Below are 21,587 nucleotides of genomic sequence, written 5' to 3' on the forward strand. Positions count from 1 at the left end.
CTAAAAAAAATATGACCTTAAAGACTTTCACTTACATCTTTCGATAATGGTTACAGAGTATTTTGAACAATAACACACTCAAATAACTAACAAAAAACTTCGGTTTCGCTTGAAAATCACTAGAAAATTCAAATGTCTAATGCATGTACCTACCAAACCAGCTACTTAGTAGTTAAGATCTCAGCACTAGCTGACCTAGTGACCTACCGCAAGTGTTTATAATATTCAGAGACTAGTTTGTGTGTTGCAAAATAATGTGGCGAGATGATGTTACAATGCAAATTAACATCAAACAGCAAGCGCTATTACAGCATGCTTCGTGAAACTCCCATTGCCTCTCTTCCACAAATTATTAAATTTCAATGTCTACAGGAGCTGTTTAAATTGCATTTAGGAAGTTACTAGGGTTCAATCATTGTATTTTAAAGTAAAAATGAAATGTTATATTTTATGATCTAAAACAGAAAATATGACTTTATTTTCTTAAGCTTCACGATAAACCGTGACGCCGCAAAGCAACTAAATAAATTATAAAAGACTTTCAATTACATCTTTCCAGCTACTTAGTAGTTAAGATCTCAGCACTGGCTGACCTAGTTGTAACATGTACCATGTTTTTAACTAACAAATTTATATTTTAACATTTAACCGAAATTTATCATTATTGCAAAATGCATTTCAATGCTGCAAATTCAAAACCTAGCGTTCTCACAGAACATACTGTAAGTCAAGGTTCCTGTAACAAACGCCACTCACACAGAATCTAGCTCAACACATCTGTATTTCTAATGCGACATAACTATGAAACCGGTATAGCTTTTCCCTTGATTCTTACGATAGCTGTTATTGATGAAAAGGCCCTACCGGTATATTATGAAGTAAGCGGGGAATTGAAAAAGACAAGCATTCGAAAATAGACTTGCAAAACAAACGGACTGAATTTTAGAACGAGAAGGTTAAATTCACGCCGGGAGAATGTCACTCATCCGACACCCGTCTCAATAAACTAGATTAGTTAGTCCATTTTCTCAACTCCCCGAATACTAAAATTTGTAACATTGATAAATAATAAAATGTATGATTCTATTTGATTGGTTTGCTTTTTGTAGGAAGTCATACCCCTAGACTAGACAGACAAAGAGCCTAAATTATCCCTTTTAATTAGAGACTGAAAGTCTTTCAATATTCTTTTAAATTATCCTTTTTATTTTTATAAACAAATTTACGACAATTAGACAGCCAAACCCTACGCTGGGGTAGTAAGATAGTTAAAAACCCTACATAGTGACCTAACGCAAGCGTTTAAAACAGGGGTGTGCAACCTTTATTACAGGAGGGCCACATATAAATATCTGTATGAAACCGCGGGCCGCACGTTTATTTAACATATGCTTACTAGTAGTTGCAGGCAAAAAAAAGTATTTCTTTTGTTATTCATGTTATTCTTATGACATTATTAGAGGTTATCTCCTTGCAGAAAGAATAAGTTAAGACGCATAAATTTTGAAGAAAACTGCTATTCAAATTTATTATCACACCGACTACGAGTTCAGTGAGAAATTTGCAGCTGGTTTCTTTTCCCGACAACTTTTTCCAAATTTAATTTAATGGCAGTGCTCGCAATTCGAAGTCCGTATTCCAAGTGTTCGTCTGTCAGAACCGATCGATAGGGATATTTCATGACGCATATTTTAGGAAAAATTTGTTCGCACAAATACGTTGAGCCAAAAAGAGCCATTTTTAAAGCCATAAAATTTTTAATGTGGAAAGTCACCTTGGTTGAGATGTTTTCGGTAAAAATCAAAAAATTCACTACTTCTTTCCGCAGTTCGCAAAATTGTTGCAACATGCAGCCCTTGCTTAACCAACGCACCTCGGAAAAGTAAAGTAGATCTTTATGTGTCGTGTTGAGATTATCCAGGAACTTTTGAAACTGACGATGGTTGAGCCCTCGTGCTCGAATGAAATTAATGCTTTAATAACCCGGCTCAAGATGTGTTTGAACTTCAAGGATTTTGCACACAGGTTTTGCTGGTGAATAATACAATGAAAAATTGCTATCTCATCATCGATTTTTCTCTCCCTCAAGGCAGACTTCAAGAGACCTGTGAATCCAATGCCAGTTCCGGAGATGGATCGAGCATCATCAGTTGCGATTCCGCATAAGCTGGACAAGTCCAGTTCGAACTTGTCAAAAGCATCAATTACTTCAGTGAAGATGTCAGCACCAGTTGTCGTGCCCTTCATTGACTGTAGTGACAGAAGCTCTTCCGTTTCGTTCAAGTCTTTGTCCACTCATTTTATAAATATGGCCAACTGTGCTGTGTCCTTTTGGTCCGTACTTTCATCGATCGCAAAACTCCATAAAACAAAGTTCTTCACCTTATCCCTGAGTGTGTCACTAATATCACAAGCAAGATCATCGATACCATCAACCATAGGGCCTTGCTTCTTAAACTGGATCAAGTCATCAAGAACCCCACAATCAACCAAGCTATTCAATCACTTCTTACAAATAGACGATTTTTTGTTGAGATGAATGGTCGAAAAAGCCGCTGGAGAACCCAACGTAATGGCCTGCCGCAAGGCTCTGTCCTTGCACCTATCTTATTTAACATATACACCAATGATCAACCAAAACCCCCCAACGTACGTCGTTTCATTTATGCCGACGACCTCTGCCTAGCTACCCAATCAAAAAACTTCTCGGTTATAGAAAAGACCTTAACAGGAGCACTCTCCGAGTATTCCACATATTACAAGTACTGGAGCCTAAATGCAAACCCTTCCAAAACCCAAGTAACATGCTTTCACTTGAACAATCATAAGGCTAGCCAAAAACTTATCATCAATTGGGAAAACACTGCTTTACAATATACCCCTTTCCTGTATACCTTGGCATAACACTGGACAGGACCCTATCCTATAAGACACACCTACTAAAGCTTAAGAAAAAATTATCTGCTCGCAATAACCTTTTGCAAAAGCTGGGAAACTCAAACTGGGGAGCAGATGAGCACACACTGAAGCAAACAGCACTGGCTCTCTGTTATTCGACCGCTGAATACTGCGCTTCAGTATGGGCTAGGTCAAGCCACACCAAAGTAATTGACTCCGAATTAAACCAAGCATGTAGAATCATAACTGGCACACTCCGTCCAACACCAATCTCCGACCTCTATAACTTAGCAACTATAGCTCCACCTCATATCCGAAGAGAAGTCACTACAAAAAAGGAAAGAGTAAAACAAATATCCGACCAACGCCACCCTCTCTATGAACACAAATTTATTCCAGCAAGACTCAAGTCACGCAAAAGCTTCATCAAAGTCGGCCCATTGGAACACACAAGCGCGACAGCTGCACGACTAGAAATGTGGACCTCTGAGCCCGATAGGACACAACATCCTGCCATCCCAAGTCCTTCCGAAAGTCTACAACAAACTCCCACCCTTGAGAGAAGAGAGTGGTGCTGCCTAAACAGAGCCCGCTGCGGAGTCAGGAGAAATAAAAGCAATCTTTTCCGATGGAAGATGACTCCTGACCCAACGTGTGATTGCGGCCTAGACAATCAGACGATGAAGCACATCTTCACCAACTGCCCCCTTAGCCCTTCATGTGATGACAACGACCTCAAAAACATCACAAACAATGCTCTTACCTGGCTCCGACACTGGCGTGACAAGCTATGAATGAATGATACGCCTCGCTATCGTCTACCGTGACAGACTTATTTTCTCGCTCACTCTTCATTTTAGGACACATTTCTTCTGCGACATCAATAAGACACTGCTTCACAAAATTACCGTCAGAATACGGTTTCGTAGTTCAGCTATTCTTTGTGCAATGTTGTGCCTCTGATCTACTGACGTTCCAAATAATTAACTACAATCGGATTAGCAGTGGCCGGTGAGAGATTTCTAAAATGGTGAAACAGAAGGTGCGAAATCTACAATAATCCACTTCACAATGAATCGTTCAAACGTACCAGACTAAATTAAATTATAAACACGTTTCCCGGGCCGCACACAATTCAAAATTGGCACATCTTCGCGGGCCACACAATTTTTCTTCGCAGGCCGCATTTGGCCCGCGGGCCGCACGTTGCACACCCCTGGTTTAAAATATTCAGAAACTGGTTTGTGTGTTGCAAAATAATGTGTCAAGATGATGTCACAATGCAAATTAACATCAAACAGCAAGCGTTATTACAGCATGCTTGTGAAACTCCCATCGCCTCTCTTTCACAAATTATCAAATTTCAATGTCTACAGGAGCTGTTTGAACTGCATTTAGGAAGTTACTAGGGTTCAATCATTGTATTTTAAAGTAAAAATAAAAAGTCATATTTTATGATCTAAAACAGAAAATATGACTTTATTCTCTTAAGCTTCACGATAAACCGTGACGCCGCAAAGCAACTACTGTACATAAATTATATATGTCACCACCGTTCCGACCAGCTAAACTTTCGCTGCCGTCGCCCACTTTGGCCGTCGTCCACTTGGCACGTCGCCCACTTTGGCCGTCGCCCACTTGGCTCGTCGCCCACTTGACTCGTCGCCCACCTGGTCTCGCCCAAGGTGGCATCGCCCACTTTGTCTCGCCCAGTTGTCGTGTACCGTCGGTATTTCATCCGCCAGTGAAGTTATGCAGAAACGAAACGAAGAAACGTTTGGCGACTTACTGGGTGTACATGTTATTGCTGACGATTTGATTATCGTAGCCACTGATGAAATACAACATGACGAAATTCTTCGAAGTGTGCTCAACAGAGCACAGGACAAGGGTGTGAAATTCAACAAGGACAAGATTCAATTTAAAGTCAGTTCTGTCGAATACATGGGAAATTTCGTGTCACAAGATGGGTTGAAGCCAGACAACAAGAAAGTATCTGCTATTGCAGACATGCCTCAACCAAACGATATTGCATTTCTGCAAAGATTTTTGGGGATGACAAAATATTTATCGCAGTACATACCGAATGAGTCAACGATTACAGCACCCCTTCGTAAACTTTTAACGAAAAACGCTGAATGGAAATGGACAGATGAACACGACAAAGCGATGACACACTTGAAAACTGTGTTAACAAGTAAGCCAGTTTTATCGTTTTATGGTATAAACAATCCGGTAACAATTCAGTGCGATGCATCACAGAGTGGTTTAGGATCTTGTTTATTGCAAAAGGGTAAGCCTATTGCATATGCGTCCAGAACAATGACATCAGCCGAAAAGAATTATGCACAAATTGAAAAGGAAATGCTTGCCATTGTGTTTGCAACCGAGAAATTCCATCAGTATGTGTATGGAAAAGAAGACGTGACTGTTGAAAGCGACCACAAACCGCTGGAAACAATCATGAAGCAACCTTTAAACAAGGCTCCACCAAGACTTCAAAGACTGATGCTGAGATTGCAACCATATGATCTTCGAGTAAAATTTGTACCAGGAAAGTACATGTATATGGCTGACACGTTATCGAGAGCATATTTACCGGAGACATCAGACAATGCATTGAATGAAGAGCTTGAGTATGTTATACACTCACTGATTACAAATTTACCTGTTTCTTCTCCGAAACTTGAAGAATTCCGAAAAGCTACAAGGGAAGACCCAACCTTACAAACCATATCCAACTACTGCTTGAATGGATGGCTAAGTCTACGAAAAAGCGTACCGGCTCAAGCAAGACGTTTTTGGGATATGCAGAACACATTGCACTTCTCTGAAGGCATTGTTTTTTTCAAATGAACGTATTGTTGTTCCTTCTAAGTTACAATCTGAAATGTTGACTTTAATTCATGAAAGCCACTTAGGTGGTGAAAAATGTAAATCTAGGGCAAGAGAACTGCTTTATTGGCCTGGAATGTGTGCAGACATTGAAGATGTTGTCGCAAACTGTCAAACTTGCAGCAAGTATCAAAGATGTCATCAGAGAGAACCATTGGCGTAATTTTTTTAAAAAATTTGACGAAATTAGGGGTGCTTTAAGTTATCTTATGAAAATTGTCAATATAGGCTAATCAATTGAAAACCTGACCGATGGAAAATGTTAAAACAAATGACTCGATATAATAGTAAATTCAACCATGTTTAGCCAACGTCATGAAACGTCGAATCAACACAAAAGATAATTTTGTCGTATGTGAAAGCGAATAGACTGCAGCGGTATGTCAAACGATCAGATAGAAATGAAAACAAGTATATATTACATGCGAGGCGAAAGTGATCTTACATTGAATATTGAAATATACTCGACTTTAATTTGTTCACGTCTGCCTTATAATGCGGCTTGCTATAAATTAATCACATCCAAATTTGTTTCTGCGGGTCGTCTTGGAAACAAACTCCGTGACAAGTTCTTCCATGTTTAATTTCTCCGCCAATTTGCGATGACTACCTATAACAGCCAAATTGTTCAGTCGTTGTTGCGTTTGAGTGCTGCGAAGGTAGGTCTTCAAGCTAAGGATGTGCCGATTAATCGGAATCGGCAGGTATCGGCAATTTTTGGAGAATCGGCATCTGAAAAAATTGCCGATTCTTTATCAAAGTTTCCTAATCAAAGGTAGCGTGAGCGCGTGGAAATACCGATCAAAGAACGGCTTCTTTGAACAACCGCATCAGCGTCAACTAGCATTCGGAGAGCGGTAGTCTAAATTATGACGATTGTCCGCCGTTATGTAAATTCTTGTTTAGTAGGCACGAGATCAAAATATAAAAGTTGAATGATTACACAACGGTTAGAAGTTAAAGGAGAAATGGATTGTTACATAATAGTTATTATTTTAGTGCCGCTTGCAGTATGCGAGGCGCTAAAAGCAAGAAGAGAAAAAGCGAGGGAGTATAAACGGCAAAGAAAATGAGAGCTACTGTCTGAAAGATTTAAAACGCTTTTATAAAAAAACAAAGGGCGTCAATGGAAAACAACGAGTGAAGTTGCAAGTTATATCTTTTCAGACACTGAATTGCAGTGAATTAATCTTGTCACTTAGTAAACACTTGGAAAAAGATTACCTAAAAGCTTGCAAATAAATTGCTTTCGTCACCACCATCGTCGATCGAAAGCGAACGAATTTTTAGCACAGGTGGTAATATTTTTACGCCTCAACGGAACAGACTTACTTCAGCAACTGGAGAAAAGTTGATGTTATTGCATTTTAATTTACGTGCCTTTAATTTTGAAAATTAAAAAGCGGAGATGTTCTTTGTAATTATTGTTTAATCGTTGTAAAATTCGCAGTTACTGAAAGTTGCTTAATGTTAATTTACTAAGCAGAGAGAAGTAAATTCCAAGTATAGGCCTATTACGCTTAATGCGTTCAACAAACAATCGTGTGATTGCGCAAACGTAATCAAACCAGCTACCCGGTAATCTTCACATGTTTGCTAAGTAACAAGATTGGCTGCAACTCTGCGTTCGAAAACAGTACTAATTTCTTCACAAGATGTTGTTCTTTTTTCGCCTATTGATACGCTTTGAATGCGGGGCTGGTGTGTTACTTTTTTAAAGGCTTTTGTATATTCAATACCGCTGCGTTCATTTTCTTTTACACTCTAGTCTAGTCCTTTTCTCTTCTTGTTTCTGGCACCTTCTTGAATTCTGCGAGAAAAATACTGCAAACCGCACAAGATAATATTTTGCACTCTGTGAGCAATGGCGATTTTTCTCTTTTCATTGATTTCCGCAACAAATAAAACGCGTGTCTATCACCACTTTGTAGCGCGCAAGAAGTGAAGAACTACCGTAAAAAATCACGCTGTCTAGAGCAGGCGACAAAGTGAACGCTTTTAGACATTTCAGAGGCAGCAACTTGTAACAAAATCGCAACCACTTGTAGAGCGCCAACTAAAAGCAGCTTTAATCATTTAACCAAAGAATCGGCATCGGTATCGGAATCGACAAAAATTTTGTAATCGGCACATCCCTACTTCAATCGTCGTAATAACGAAAAGGAACGTTCAGCTTCACAGGAAGAAGTCGGCATAACAATGTAAGTTACCAAAGCTCCATATATATATATTTGGCATTATATCGACCATTGACGGCTGACAAATTGTTTTTTCTCGAACGGCACTTCTTGACGCAGTGCGCGTGTTGGTGCTTAATTGTTACGCAATAGTACAATTATGTCTGCCTTTGATGTGTGTGGCGCTGCGTGCCACCCACAAATGTAAAACACTGAAAATATTGCGCTTTGGTGAAACGACTTTCAAGAAAGAAAAAAAAACGTTATTTAGCAATGCAAATTTCCATTTGAATCAGTGTATTTTGTATACAACCCAGAGCCCAGGGGTGCTCTCGCATTTATGTTGTTACCTCAGATTTTCATTTTGGGGTGCTCAAGCACCCTTCGCACCCCCGAAATTACGCCTATGGAGAGAACCATTAATCTCTCATGTGATTCCGAATGGACGTTTTATTAAAGTCGGAACGGATATAATGACTCTTAATAATGTTGATTATCTTGTTGTAGTAGATTATTACTCCAAGTACCCTGAAGTAGTGAAAGTTGTTGATAAAACTGCAAAAAGTGTTGTTAATGAATTGAAACCAATTTTTCTCACGTCATGGCATTCCTGAGGAAATTGTGTCGGATAATATGCCATTTGGTAGTAAAGAGTTTTTACAATTTGCCAGCAAATGGGGTATTAAGTCCACAACATCTAGCCCTGGTTTTAGTCAAAGTAATGGCCAGGCTGAAAGAACTGTCCAAACTGTCAAAAATTTGATGAAAAAAGCGTATGATGATGATACTGATCTGTATATTGCATTGTTAGAGTATCGTAACTCGCCTATTGCTGGATTGCAGTATTCACCTGCACAAATGTTGATGAGCAGAAGACTACGTACAAAATTGCCTATCGCGACGAAGTTGCTTGTACCGCAAATTGTTGATGCTTACGATGATTTGTGTAACCGGCAAAGTCGTCAGAAACACCATTATGACCGTGGAACTAAGTCATTGCCTGTATTGAAAAAGGGAGATGAAGTCCGTTATCGTAAAGACAATTATTGGGAAAAAGCTATGGTAAATAATGAAAGAGATGAGCCTCGTTCGTACGTCATTGAAAATGCTCATGGACAAATTAGACGAAACCGGCGTGATTTTTATAAAGCTTGTAATTCAACACCTGTACGTAACTATGATTATTTAGATGACATAGTTTCATCCAGCTTCCCACACAATGCGCAAGTGTCATCCACACAGAGCAACCTAGTGTCCCCACCAAATGAAACTACTCCGCAGGTTGTTGAGAATACTCTTATTAAGACACCTGCAAGATATCGTGATTGAATTATTTACACCGTGCTTGTGATTTGTTATCAGTCGTTGTGAATGTCTTTAGTAATGCTTAGGAACATCCTGCAAGAAGGGAGGTGTAACAGATGGGAAATACTGCCTCATGTGGATTTAACACGCTCCACTGATTACTGCACTGTACCGATCAAACCATTCATTATTATGTTATGTTTACAGCTGTGGTAGGTCACCAGATTTTAGAGTAAATGAATCTGCCTTCATCTTGATTTACGAAGAGCCCACAAAGATCAACTTACCGTTACACGTAAGTTATGAACATTACAGACGGTATTACTGAACCACCAGCAATAAGGAAGAAGTCCTCTGCTGAAGTGGATGACATTCGTACCAACCCTCTCAAGCTGCTACATCCATGCCACAATCAAGCAGTTGAGCGCCACATTAAGCTTGTCAGTGAAGCAGCAACAGCAGTTGCAACATTTGAGCGACATGATGGGCTTATACGGCAAAAAATTAGATCCAGAAAAATGATGGTGGTCTCTTGAATGTTGCATGGAGGAGATGGTCGGGGTCCAAAGCGCGACGAGCGAGAGAAATCGTGGCTCCTTTATGGCGTAGCTCAGCGGGTTGGATGCCTGCTAAGATGGGTAGGCAGTCCGTTGGAGAGGGACGCAGGCATCCAGTCACAGTGCGCAGTGCGTCGTTGATGGCGGTATCAATCTGGTGGGTGTGAGAACTACGACACCAGACTGGCGCGCAGTACTCAGCGGTGGAATGAACAAGGGCTAGGGTAGCTGTACGAAGAGTTTTAGCACCAGCTCCCCAGCCGGAACCCGCCAATCGCCTCAAAAGTGCGACGCGTGTAGATAGTTTTTTGCGCAGTGACTTCAAGTGCCGACGGTACGTGAGTGACCTGTCCAGGGTTATGCCAAGGTATGTAGGTTCGGCACAGTAGGGCAGGCGTTCCCCATCAATCTTGATGTTTATCTCACGCTGTGCCTCCCGGTTGTTAAGGTGGAAGGCCGCCGACACTGTCTTTGACTTGCTGAGCAGGGTTCGATCTTAGCGGTAGTCCGCTAGCCAATGGCTAGTGAAAATTTGCGCGGACTAGTAGAAATTTTGCAGTACTAGTCCGATTGGCTAGTGAAAATATTCGCCGGTGAAAAGTTTTGGTTTACAAATGGCGATCGGCGACGTCACTCTGAAATACTGCAAACGAAGAAGGCGGCAAAGTCGGTCGACTGAGCACGTGACTATATACTTTTTTCTCGCATTTTCGCTAGACACGACGTGTGGTAGTAGTCTGCACGGAGAAGTCAGCATCCCAGCAAGCAGCAGTTAGCGAAATTAACGTTTTTTTGTTGATATATTGTGATCAAATGCTGATTCAACGTTACTACAAAGTGTCTAACGCTTAGTGTTAGCTAGGTAGTTATTGCTATTGAGGCTTCTTTGGATTGCTACCTTGTCGTAGTAGTAGTTGAAGAGCTTGTGTGCCTCCGTGACCTAGTTAAGGTGTTTTGGTGCGTATTGTTGCTCTCTTGTGCGTACTAAAATCTGAAAGCCTTTAGTTAGTTTCAGTCTAACAAAGCCAAAACACTTGTCATCAGACAAGTGAAAAGTCAGTACACTGGTTGAACTAGTGAAAAATCGTGCGGGCTAGTGAAAACGGGGAGCAACTAGTCCGGTAGGCTAGTGAAAAAAAAAGTTAAGATCGACCCCTGCTGAGCTGTAGCTTCCATTTCTGGAGGTATGCTGATAGTGTTTGCATGTCTTGGCTGAAGTTCCTCTCCACTGACTGCCAGTTTCCTGCTGAGTGCAGGAGTGCCAGGTCGTCTGCGTAAGCATATTTCCTGTAGATGGTGGGGGGCAAGTCGTAGGTGTATAATATTGAACAGGAGAGGAGCCAAGACTGAACCCTGTGGGACGCCGTTTTTAAGCCGGCGTAGTCTGCTTCGACGACCGCTACCGGTTGTGAGGGTAAAACTGCGGTTTTGCACAAGTTCCATCATCATATGGACTATGTGTCTGTCAGGGAGCAGACGGAGTAACTTGCAGGTAAGGCCGCTATTAGGGTGCGTCGTGTGCCCCAATGTTCATATTTTTTGTATTATTTTTTCTCAATGGTGAGGTTTCACTGAAATAGTACTAATATGAAGTTTCAGCAAAAAATATTAATGTTTAGGTCCTCCACATTGCAGTTAAAAATACAGGAATTTGACCCCCATACTCCAAAAATACCTTGTTTTAAGATAACACTGGTCTACACGATTTTTGCTCTATGAACTTTGAAAACTGATTTAGAGTAATTTTGGGGTGCTGAATCCGAATCTGACCTCAGATTTATCCTATCACATCAGGTTTGTGAGATATGATAACAACAAATTGTTACTTTTGTCAAAAGTGGAAGTTTTGACGTTGCGTTTATTGCACATAGCCTACGCATTGTGCTATATCCAGAAATCCAGGCCATGTGGTGCATAAGTAGCTGATATATTATATACACCACCAACTATAATTTTGATACCAATTTGTTTTCCAAGCAACATTATTAACAAGGCAGTAATAACAAGTTAAAAGGGAGGCTAAAAGTATAACTGACCCCCTCCCCCGTCAATGTTTTGCATGAAACCACAAAGATTTAAGCAGGCCTATGGCAATGTTTTGCATGAAAACCACAAAAATTTAAACAGGCCTATGGCAATGCTTGTCCAGTAACCTTACTTAGGCTGCTTTGGCTTGTCTAACGCTAACCTTTCGTTATAGGACTGCATATGTTGGTGGTGAACGCAACACCAAATCTTCCACTTTTGACAATTAAGTAACAATTTGTTGTTATCATGTCTCACAAACCTGGCGTGATAGGATAAATCTGAAGTCAGATTCGGATTCAGCACCCCAAACTTACTCTAAATCAGTCTTCAAAGTTCATAGAGCAAAAAAAAATTCTCTTTTTGTAGACCAGTGTAATATATGGATTATGCCTGCATTGTGCTTGGGCATGTTGATGAAGACTTGCAGTTTTTGTCAGTCGGGGAATTATGTCATTCAAGGTGGCTAACACTTGCTTGTAGGATACTTCGTAAATACACTCATGCAATCAACCCTTCCAAAAGTTTCATGATCTTGTCTGAGTACTGCATCAAGGTTTGCTTCCCATCTTGGTTTGAAATAAAACACCACAATTCATTATCTGATGGGTCAAAAAACTTCTTCAACATGTTGCAAAGAAATGTTCCCAAACCAAGAAGTAAAGGAGATTTCAAAGAAGGTTTTGGAATGCAATGCATTATTCGCTCACTCTGAAAATGTCATTGTTGGTATGCTAGGTGATGACGACTGCCAAGTTAGAAGAGCAGCAGTCCAACAAATCTATTCCTTAGGTTCACAAGCACAGGAAAAGCAAAGCAAGAATCATGTTGGCTCCTCACAAAAAGCAAAAGATGAAAATCGAAAGCTGAGAAAGGAAATTTCACCAACGGTGCCACCGGCAACATGCAGATTTCTTGTGCCACAGCTTAACACTAAAACAAAATCATACCACCAACTTGTGAAGCTTGGCACAGTTTATAAGTTTGAGCCACCTATCATGAGATCGCTAACAGATCAACAGCTTGACAATGTCATCGACGAACCTCTGCAGCTGGATTATCCTTGCCACAACCAAGCAGTGGAGCGTCACGTCAATCTTGTGACTGAAGCAAGCTTATATGCTGTAGGTTTTCAAAGAAGGGATGGGTTGATTCGTCAGAAGGTGCGATCTCGTCAACTTATGAAAGAATTCAACAGCAAGAAGCAATTCCCACTAAGGTTAACCCACTAGATTGATGACATGTTCAGTGTTCACCCCTTTGTGCTGATTGCTGAAGTCTCAATGTAGTACCGCTAGTCTAGCACATGCAGCAGTATGGAGTACATCAATCTGTGTGCTGGTATTTTCTTGACAATGATTTCATGGCAGATCACAGTCTACCCATCACCAATTACGTCTACCCATCATTACAGCATATGCTGTACAGCTGGTAATACAATATAGTGCTCATGTCATGTACACACAGTAGCAAGTAACAACTTTACTGCACGACCTGAGTTTACTAACTGGACTGTTTAAAGTGTAGGTGCATAAAACATGACATATATAGTGTATATATATATACCGTACGTTTTTTGTCATAACTTTTTTTCTAGTGAAATTAAGGCAAACAGTCTTCTTAGAGCAAATAGAAACATTATGATTCTGCATCATTTGATACCAAACTCATGTTCCTAGCAACAGCAGTTCCAAAGTTACATCCGATTTGAGAATTTTGGGGGTATTCCCCCATAAAATGGGGGGTAGCACGGCCAATAGGTGGTGCAACTCCCTGAAACCAGTTTTGTTGTTGTTTTTTGCCAATTTGTCAGGGGTCTAGACCCCCCTTTCTTTTTATTTAAAAAAGATTTTTTTTCAATTCACCCTATTGTCAAGCTAACAAGGGGAGATACGGGCAATTGGGATGTGGAGCGCCTAAACCTTGAAAAAATTCTTTGAAATTTTGTTATTTTGCTTTTTTAGTCTGAAAGCCTCACCCACAAAAAAAAATAATTTTGTTTTCAGTCATTTTTTAAATTTTGGGAGGCGGATGACGCACCCTAGCCGCTATGCCATACGGTGTCATAGGCAGCCGTGAGATCAACAAACACGGCGCCAGCCTTCTTCTTAGCCGAGAAGCTGTCCTCAATGTCTTGGGTCATAAGTGTGACCTGATCTACAGTTGATCGTCTGTGTCGGAAACCAGCTTGTTCACGGGGGAGCTGCGGATCCATTATTGGTTCGACACGGGCGTAGATGAGTCTCTCGAGGATCTTGAAGGGGATGCAGAGCAGTGAGATTGGATGGTAACTCTTCGGGTCCCCTGGGGGCTTCTTCGGCTTAGGGACTGCAACCACAAGGGCTCTTCTCCAGATTCTGGGAATTCTCAGGTGGCGCAAACAGCAGGAAAGGAAGTCTTTTAACCAGGACTTTAAGGAGGCAGCAGCATGGAGTATCAACTCCGGGCATAGGTGGTCAGGGCCCGGGGCTTTATGTGGCTTTATGTGCTGAAGGGCGGCGGAAAATTCTTCCGGGGTGAACTCACCCGAGATGTTGTCCCCGTCTGGGGTTGTTACCCTCCAGAGGTCCGTCATTTCTTGCAAGACGGATCTATCTGATTCACGGTCTCTCGATTTGTATTTCCCGTTCTCCACAAGTTGTGAGGCGATGGAATTTGCTGAAACGGGACATTGTTGACGAGAGGCACGTGATCTGCCAGTTAGATTGTTCAGTGTACTCCATGCTATGCGACTGGAGTGCGTGAAGTCGATTGATTCATCGGCTTCTGCCCAGCGCTTCTTCCTCTTTAAGTCCAGCCTTGCCAGCAGAGCTGTGGCTGAGCTGTTAGTGTCATTGCCCTGAGGGGCGTGGAGGAAGTCGGAGTAGAGGCTTTCGCACTCCTTATCCCAGCACGGTATGTAGGTCTTTCGTCGGCCGCGGGAGATGGATTGTTTTGCCGCTGATGTTATTGCATCACAAAAGTGCTGGTAGGCTTCTTCCGCGTTGTTTGTGTGAGGGGATGGGAGATACTGTGTGGCTTCATTAGTGAGGAGGCTATAGTACTCCCAGTTAGCCATTCTGAAGTTCCATCGATTAACAGGCTTGCTCGGGACAGGCATTATGAGCGTTGGAGCCGTGATAATCGAGGGTCGATGTTGGGACCTGGGGAACTTCTCTAGCACACGTCTGTCCGGTTGGCAGTTATCGGGGTCATCACTTGCAAAAGCCAGATCGGGGTTTGTACCAGTGTTTCAGCGTCCGGAGAAGAAGCTCGCTGCACCCTTGGGATCGTGCAGTAGGGTGAGGTTGTTATTGGCTGACCATGAGGCCAGGCTTTCTCCGTCGGTGTTGGTGGTGTTGTAGCCCCAGTCAACGTGGTGGCAATTAAAATCGCCAGCATAGAGGCTGGGTTGGGGGAACACTGGGATGGCTGTTGGTGTTAAGCGGGAGGGTGGTGCCTTATATACATTGATGATGTGATAGCCTGATATGTCTATGTATAACCACTCTATCTCCGATTGGGCACTGGACTGGTCTATTGGGGTCCAGCTCAGTTGCTCATGGACAAACGTGGCGAGGCCGTGTTTCCTGCTGATGGTTGCGCCTGCGAGTGTGCAGTTGGGTAATACCAACTTATCCACAGATGGGTAGTGGGTCTCCTGGAGGAGAATAATGAGGGCCTGATGTTTTGTGGCCAGATACTCGATGATGCTGAGCTTGCTGGCTGTAATGCCCTCGGTGTTCAGCTGCAGTACGGTGGGTCGTCGGTACTTTTCGACAGAGGAGCTGCCGCGGCGCCGCGCCCTGAGAAGGGCGTTTTCCTATCCACCCTGGGCTGAACCTGGGCCTGGTTTGCTCGAGTGTGACAAGCTTCGCTTCGCATATCTTTTTCTTAAAGATATGGTACTGACGGGAGGGACCACGAGAAGGTGCTTGTTCTTCTCCCCCAGTTTAAATTATGCATCAGTAAAACAGTGTTTGAAAAACATAATCTTAAAAATGCAACGTATCAACGTATCCTAGTCTGCAAAGGTTCTCTTTTTTACACGATTTTAATGTTTAGCGACGTTAAAACGATGTAAAAACGGCAATTCTGCTGGTCGGGATAACTAGGCTACGGTACCCGATAATTTCCTTGCAATCCAAGCTGTAGGCCACACATTTGGTTAACCTTTTCATTCAAATGAATTGTTAGGCTAACTGGGTTCTTGGAACAAATTTTTGCTGGTCGGGATAACTAGGCTACGGTACCCGATAATTTCCTTTCAATTCAAGCTGTAGGCCACACATTTGTTGATCCAAACTAATCATTTTAACTATTCAAAAGTACTAACTTATAGACATAACCTTGATTTTTTTTTTTTCCCCTTCACGTTTTGTCGCTTCTACGTTTTTCTACACTTTTGCTATGCTGACGTGTATTGCTTTTGATATCATGACGCGTTTTGTCGCTTCTACCTTTGCTATAATTATGTTGACGTGTATTGTTTTTGATATGATGTCACGATTTCTTTCTATCTCTTACCAGGAAAAAGACTTGGAAAGGTTCAATGACGTAGTTTAATGGGTCAAACCGAAAAGCAGTCAATTAAATGTCGAATAATTCTACTAGTGAAATGATAATCTGACTTCTTGAAGGACTTTAACGAACGGCTTCTCAAATAACTCTAATTTCGAATACAATTTATATCAGCACCAATTCTCATCTACTTGTATTCGATTACTTCAAGTCTCAATCACCAATAATTTCTGCACCAACTACCAATCCACAACTCATAACACAACTCTCATAATCAACTCATAATAATCTCAGAATAACAATTACGCAAATTACATCACTATTTATAGAAGGTGGCTTCGGTCTGGTAACATCGAGAAGGTTACGTAATGTCACATTGTTCTATCAAGTTGCAATAAATGTCAACAAGCAGAAGCTTATAGAAGTCTAAAGAATGTCACGTTCGCAAGAAGAATCTTACATAATAACGATTTCGCAATCAGACATTTACTGATAAACAACCTCATGGCGTCATGACAAACGACGCTCAGAAATCATGAAAAACAACAGAACCTTCTAGATTTGCATGCTTACAGACGATTCTAGAAATACGTTACATAATACAGATTTCTCATTCAAAGGTTACTTCAGGTCAATACCCGATAATAACACATCGCTCAAAATTCCATAATGAAAACAGCACATTCTGTCAAGACGCAAAGCAGCCCGACGCGAGATCTTGCACATTGATTGTGACAGTCAGAAATAAAAAGAACTGAACTGACATGACGAATTTTAATCTAATAGTTCAAACATTTTTATTTTTATTCTTTTCTGCACGATTTCAACGATTAGCGACCGTTAAAACGATGTAAAAACGGCAATTATAATTAGGCTACAGTACCCGATAATTTCCTTTCAAAAATTTCAAAAACTCGCCGAATAGGGTACTCGCCGAAAAAGGCTCTCGCCGAATAGGGAATTTGCCAAATCAAACTAGCCGAATCGCTCTCGCTGAAACAGCCATGCGTCCATCGGGAACATGGTCAGAAGTAAAATTGTATTTATACAGATATAATAAAGAGCTTCTCGTTTTTCTATGCGATTCTTTAATTATATGTATTCCTAAATTCTTTTTCCTAGTTGAATGCTGTGCACAAAATTATTTGCATTACTAAATTTGTTTCAGAATGTTCAGTTCCTGCATGATTGAAGAAAGAGGTTGGACCATGCCTAATGACAAAGGCGAATATGAACTTGCGGAGGGAATCTCTGCTTGCGTTTTTAAAGCATTGCTTGTAAGACAAATGTGAATTTATGATCATGGCATTGTTGGATGTAATCCAGCTTTCCTTGGTATTGAAGGTTCAAATAAAGTCATGATATCAATACAAGATATTGTAACAGCTTAGGCATGGTGGAAGCGGACTTAAACAAGAAATGGCTATAATGTACCTTGGTGTTCACTAGGGTGGAGTGAAAACACTTTTTATATAATTTTTATTAGCTTGGGGTTGGAAAACTTGCCAATTACTACTAAAAACAATTGTGCAAAATTAGAATTTAATCTGACGACATCTTGATCTGCCACCAGCCACTTGAAAATTTACTATTTCCTTCTACATTACGTGTATTACGTGAGTACATTTCCCTCTGTTTTCTATTGTGACGTCACATACACATGTTACGTTGAACCTATTCAGTCATAGTACGGCAAGTAGGCCTTCAGAATGCTCATGGGCGTATTTCTGGGCAAAAACCGCATTATTGTGAAGATGGGATGGTTAATTGGTTATGGTTAGGATGTTGTTTGTTTAGGAAAGTTAGTCCAGGGGATAGTTTCAGGGCATGAGTGCAACTGTAAACCCTACCAGTAAATGTTTTAGGCTAGAGTCAGGAATGGAGCTTAACTTAGTAGGCTAGTAGATTAGAGCCTGGTAGTCATTCACTGTAAAATGGTGTGTCATCAGTTGCTGCATCATCATTCAACTCAATTTGAATGTAGGACTATAACCTATATGCCTGGTGCTGAGATGCCTAGTTAGGGGGTAGGGTTAGCCAAGTCGCCACACTATCGTTTTAACGATTGCAAGAGCTGCGTTGATATTCTTTTGCGAGTTAGAATTAAGGTTAGTTTTAGCATTCACACTTCACAGCCATGCAGTTTAATCATTTGATTGAGAGAGTTGTATGAATGTATGTGCCTTTGTGCGTGTAGGACGGGTAGAGGGGTAGGCTTATATGTCTAATTAGTGTCAAACCGGCCTCAATTAATTACTAGTGTAAATTCATGGCCCAGTCGTCTTCTTTCTGCTTCGTGGATCGGTTTCAGGAACTGGTTCCGAAAACCACAAATATGGTGCAAAAAGGCTAAGTGATTTTTATCGTGACTGGAAGCCTAGTTTTTTAGGGTGTAAAAGTAAGCCTTTTATAAGGTAGGCCTATTGCTAAAGGCAATGTTGTGCTATGTGTTGCAGAAAAATGGCGACTAGGTACAGTTTATTGTGTGCGATTTTCGGTGCTCCTTGAGAACTTCCAGGCAATGTACTTCCAACACATACCGACGTCATGAAATCATACATCCAGAGACGACATGAATTAATGACCTCAAATAAGAAGTATCCTGCATTTGCGGATATTTTGCATATACATTGTGCTCAAACATTGAACAAATATGGAAAAGGGCTTCTCTGCCGACAATAAGCAGCTGCCGCATCATCGAGAAATTACGGCGATATCATGAAAAGTACAAAGCCATACTGAAGCCATACAAATCCAGAAAGGAGAGAGACAGCTACAAACAACAACTCCAAACATTCAAGGAAGACGCTGATAAACTGTTTGACATTTCGAAATGTAGATGTGCCAGTTTTGACAATTGTGACTGTGCTAGACGTGACAAAGTGCCATTTGAAGAACGAGTGTTTCTGGAAGATCAAAGGGGGCCAAGACAAATGTTCATCGGTCCAATTGATAGGTGAAAACAAGGCGGCTGCGGAAGAAAATCTTTAGAGATAGTGCTCATCTGGCACGTCATGAGAAGCATAAAGTTCCCGCTAAAGAAGTTCATGTCACTGCTCTTAGTGATAGTAGTGCTGACGATAGCAATGATATTAGTGATGACAATACACATACAAATTACAATTTACAAACCACGTCCATCAAAAAAGGCGAAAAGAGTCCTAGAAACACCACCAATTGACGATAAAATGACTATGTCTCTGCCATCAGTGGCAAAAGCATACGATCGCACAGGTGTCTCTGATAGATCTGCTGCTATGATTACTTCAGCCATTTTGAAAGACGTGGGAATTATCTCTCCAAAAGATCAATCCAGAATAATTGACCAAAGTAAGATTCGCAGAGAGAAAAAAAAACACGAAAAAGATTGCAAAACAAAGGAATGACTGGTATATTGGGATTGTATTTTGATGGCAGGAAGGACAAAACAATGAAACAAGTGATGGATATTGATGGAAAATATCACCGTAAGACAGTAATCGAAGAACATGTCAGCATCATTTCAGAGCCTGGTTCCGGATACTTTTCTCATGTAACGCCAACTAATGGATCAAGCAAATCAATAACTTCAGCTGTCATTGGGAGTCTCGATGAAAAGGGTGTTGATTATGGTGCAGTAGTAGCCGTTGGATGTGATGGAACGGCAGTAAACACGGGAGTCATGGCTGGTATTATACGGAGACCGGAAGAGTCATTTGGACGTCCGCTTCATTGGTTTGTCTGCATGTTACATGCCAACGAACTTCCTTTGAGACATGTGTTTGCACATCTGGATGGATCAACAACTGGACCACGTGGATTTTCCGGTCCTATTGGAAAAGCCCTTGCTTCGTGTATGGAACATCTTCCTAAACAGTTCGAGAGGATACCTCTTACAGATCCTTTGCCTGCCATAGACATGATGGACTTAAGTACAGATCAACGTTACTTGAGGGAAATGTGTGATGCCATAGACAATGGTGAATGTCCTATACATTTAGCAACACGAAATCCTGGTCTGCTTAATCACTCACGATGGCTAACCACTGCGAGCAGAATCCTGCGCTGTTACGTCGGTGTTAGCAGTCCATCTGAAAATTTAAAGACGCTTGTGACATTCATAATCAGAGTGTATGCACCGATGTGGTTTGTCATCAAGTGTAAACCATCATGCAAAGATGGTGCGAAACATATGCATGAGATGATAAAGAGAACAAGGTACCTTACTAGCGACATAAAAGATATTGTGGATACTGCTCTCCAGAGAAATGGATACTTTGCACACCCAGAAAACATTACGTTGGCTATGATCACTGATGAGGGGCAAATAATTCGTGAGCTTGGACTTATGCGAATTCAGAAAGCTTGATCAAGCCATCGCGAAAAAAGAACAGTGCAAAGATTCTGCATTCCGCCCTTAAAGTTTGACGCCAACGAATACTACGATATGGTTGACTGGCAAGCTCTTGATCTCACCGAGCCTCCTGTTACAAGAAATATGGGGGACAAAGAACTACGAGACATGATTGCAGCTAAGGACACTCCAGAACTTTTATTCCCTCGATTTCCGTGTCACACACAGACGGTAGAAAGGTGCGTCAAGTTGGTGACGGAAGCTTCAGCGGCGGTGTGCGGGGTTAATTTGCGAGATGGATTTATACGCTCACGCATTGAATCACGAGAAGAAATGCCCAAGTTCGAATCGAAATGTGACTATTCCATCTAAAGCGAGGAAGTTTGATGCATATTATCATTTCCATTGCATTGCAATAAATCTCTATGCTTACGTCAACTCAAATTCAAATGCATTTGCATGTATTTTGCGTTTTTAGTCGATAAGTAATAGCCTGGTTGCAGATCATAAATTTATTCGTTCGAAATATACTTTTAGCACAGTGTTCTATATACCCAATAGCAAGTTTTGGCTACCCAACCAAAGCAAAATGAGAAAAAAAGTTTTACACCCCTCCTAAATTGATCCACCCTAATGTAGAAGGAAATAGTAAATTTTCAAGTGGCTGGTGGCAGATCAAAAATTTGTTCGATCGAAATAAACTTTTTACAGAGTGTTCTATACACCCAATGGCAAGTTTTCCAACCCCAAGCTAAGCAAAATGAGGAAAAAAGTGTTTTACCCACCTAAATCGATCCACCCTAGTGTTCACGTGCTCCACAGTTTGCCGAGGATCACGTGTAGAATGTTTAAAATGATGTGAAACTGTTGTAGGATGTTGAGCAGGAGAGGATTGTT

General features: G+C 41.2%; 1 protein-coding gene across 2 annotated transcripts in view; it reads left to right on the forward strand.

The window, feature by feature from the left end:
- LOC145769930 (BTB/POZ domain-containing protein 10-like) overlaps window positions 1–21,587 on the forward strand; it is a 130,643-nt gene that overhangs the window by 66,345 nt on the left and 42,711 nt on the right. For both annotated transcript variants that reach the window (XM_082581480.1, XM_082581481.1), the window contains exon 5: window positions 17,526–17,634. In XM_082581480.1, the coding sequence (XP_082437606.1) occupies window positions 17,526–17,634 (109 nt within the window). The remainder of the gene's footprint in view (window positions 1–17,525; window positions 17,635–21,587) is intronic.

This window comes from Aplidium turbinatum, chromosome 5 (assembly GCF_918807975.1).
Source record: "Aplidium turbinatum chromosome 5, kaAplTurb1.1, whole genome shotgun sequence".
Taxonomy (NCBI): domain Eukaryota; kingdom Metazoa; phylum Chordata; class Ascidiacea; order Aplousobranchia; family Polyclinidae; genus Aplidium; species Aplidium turbinatum.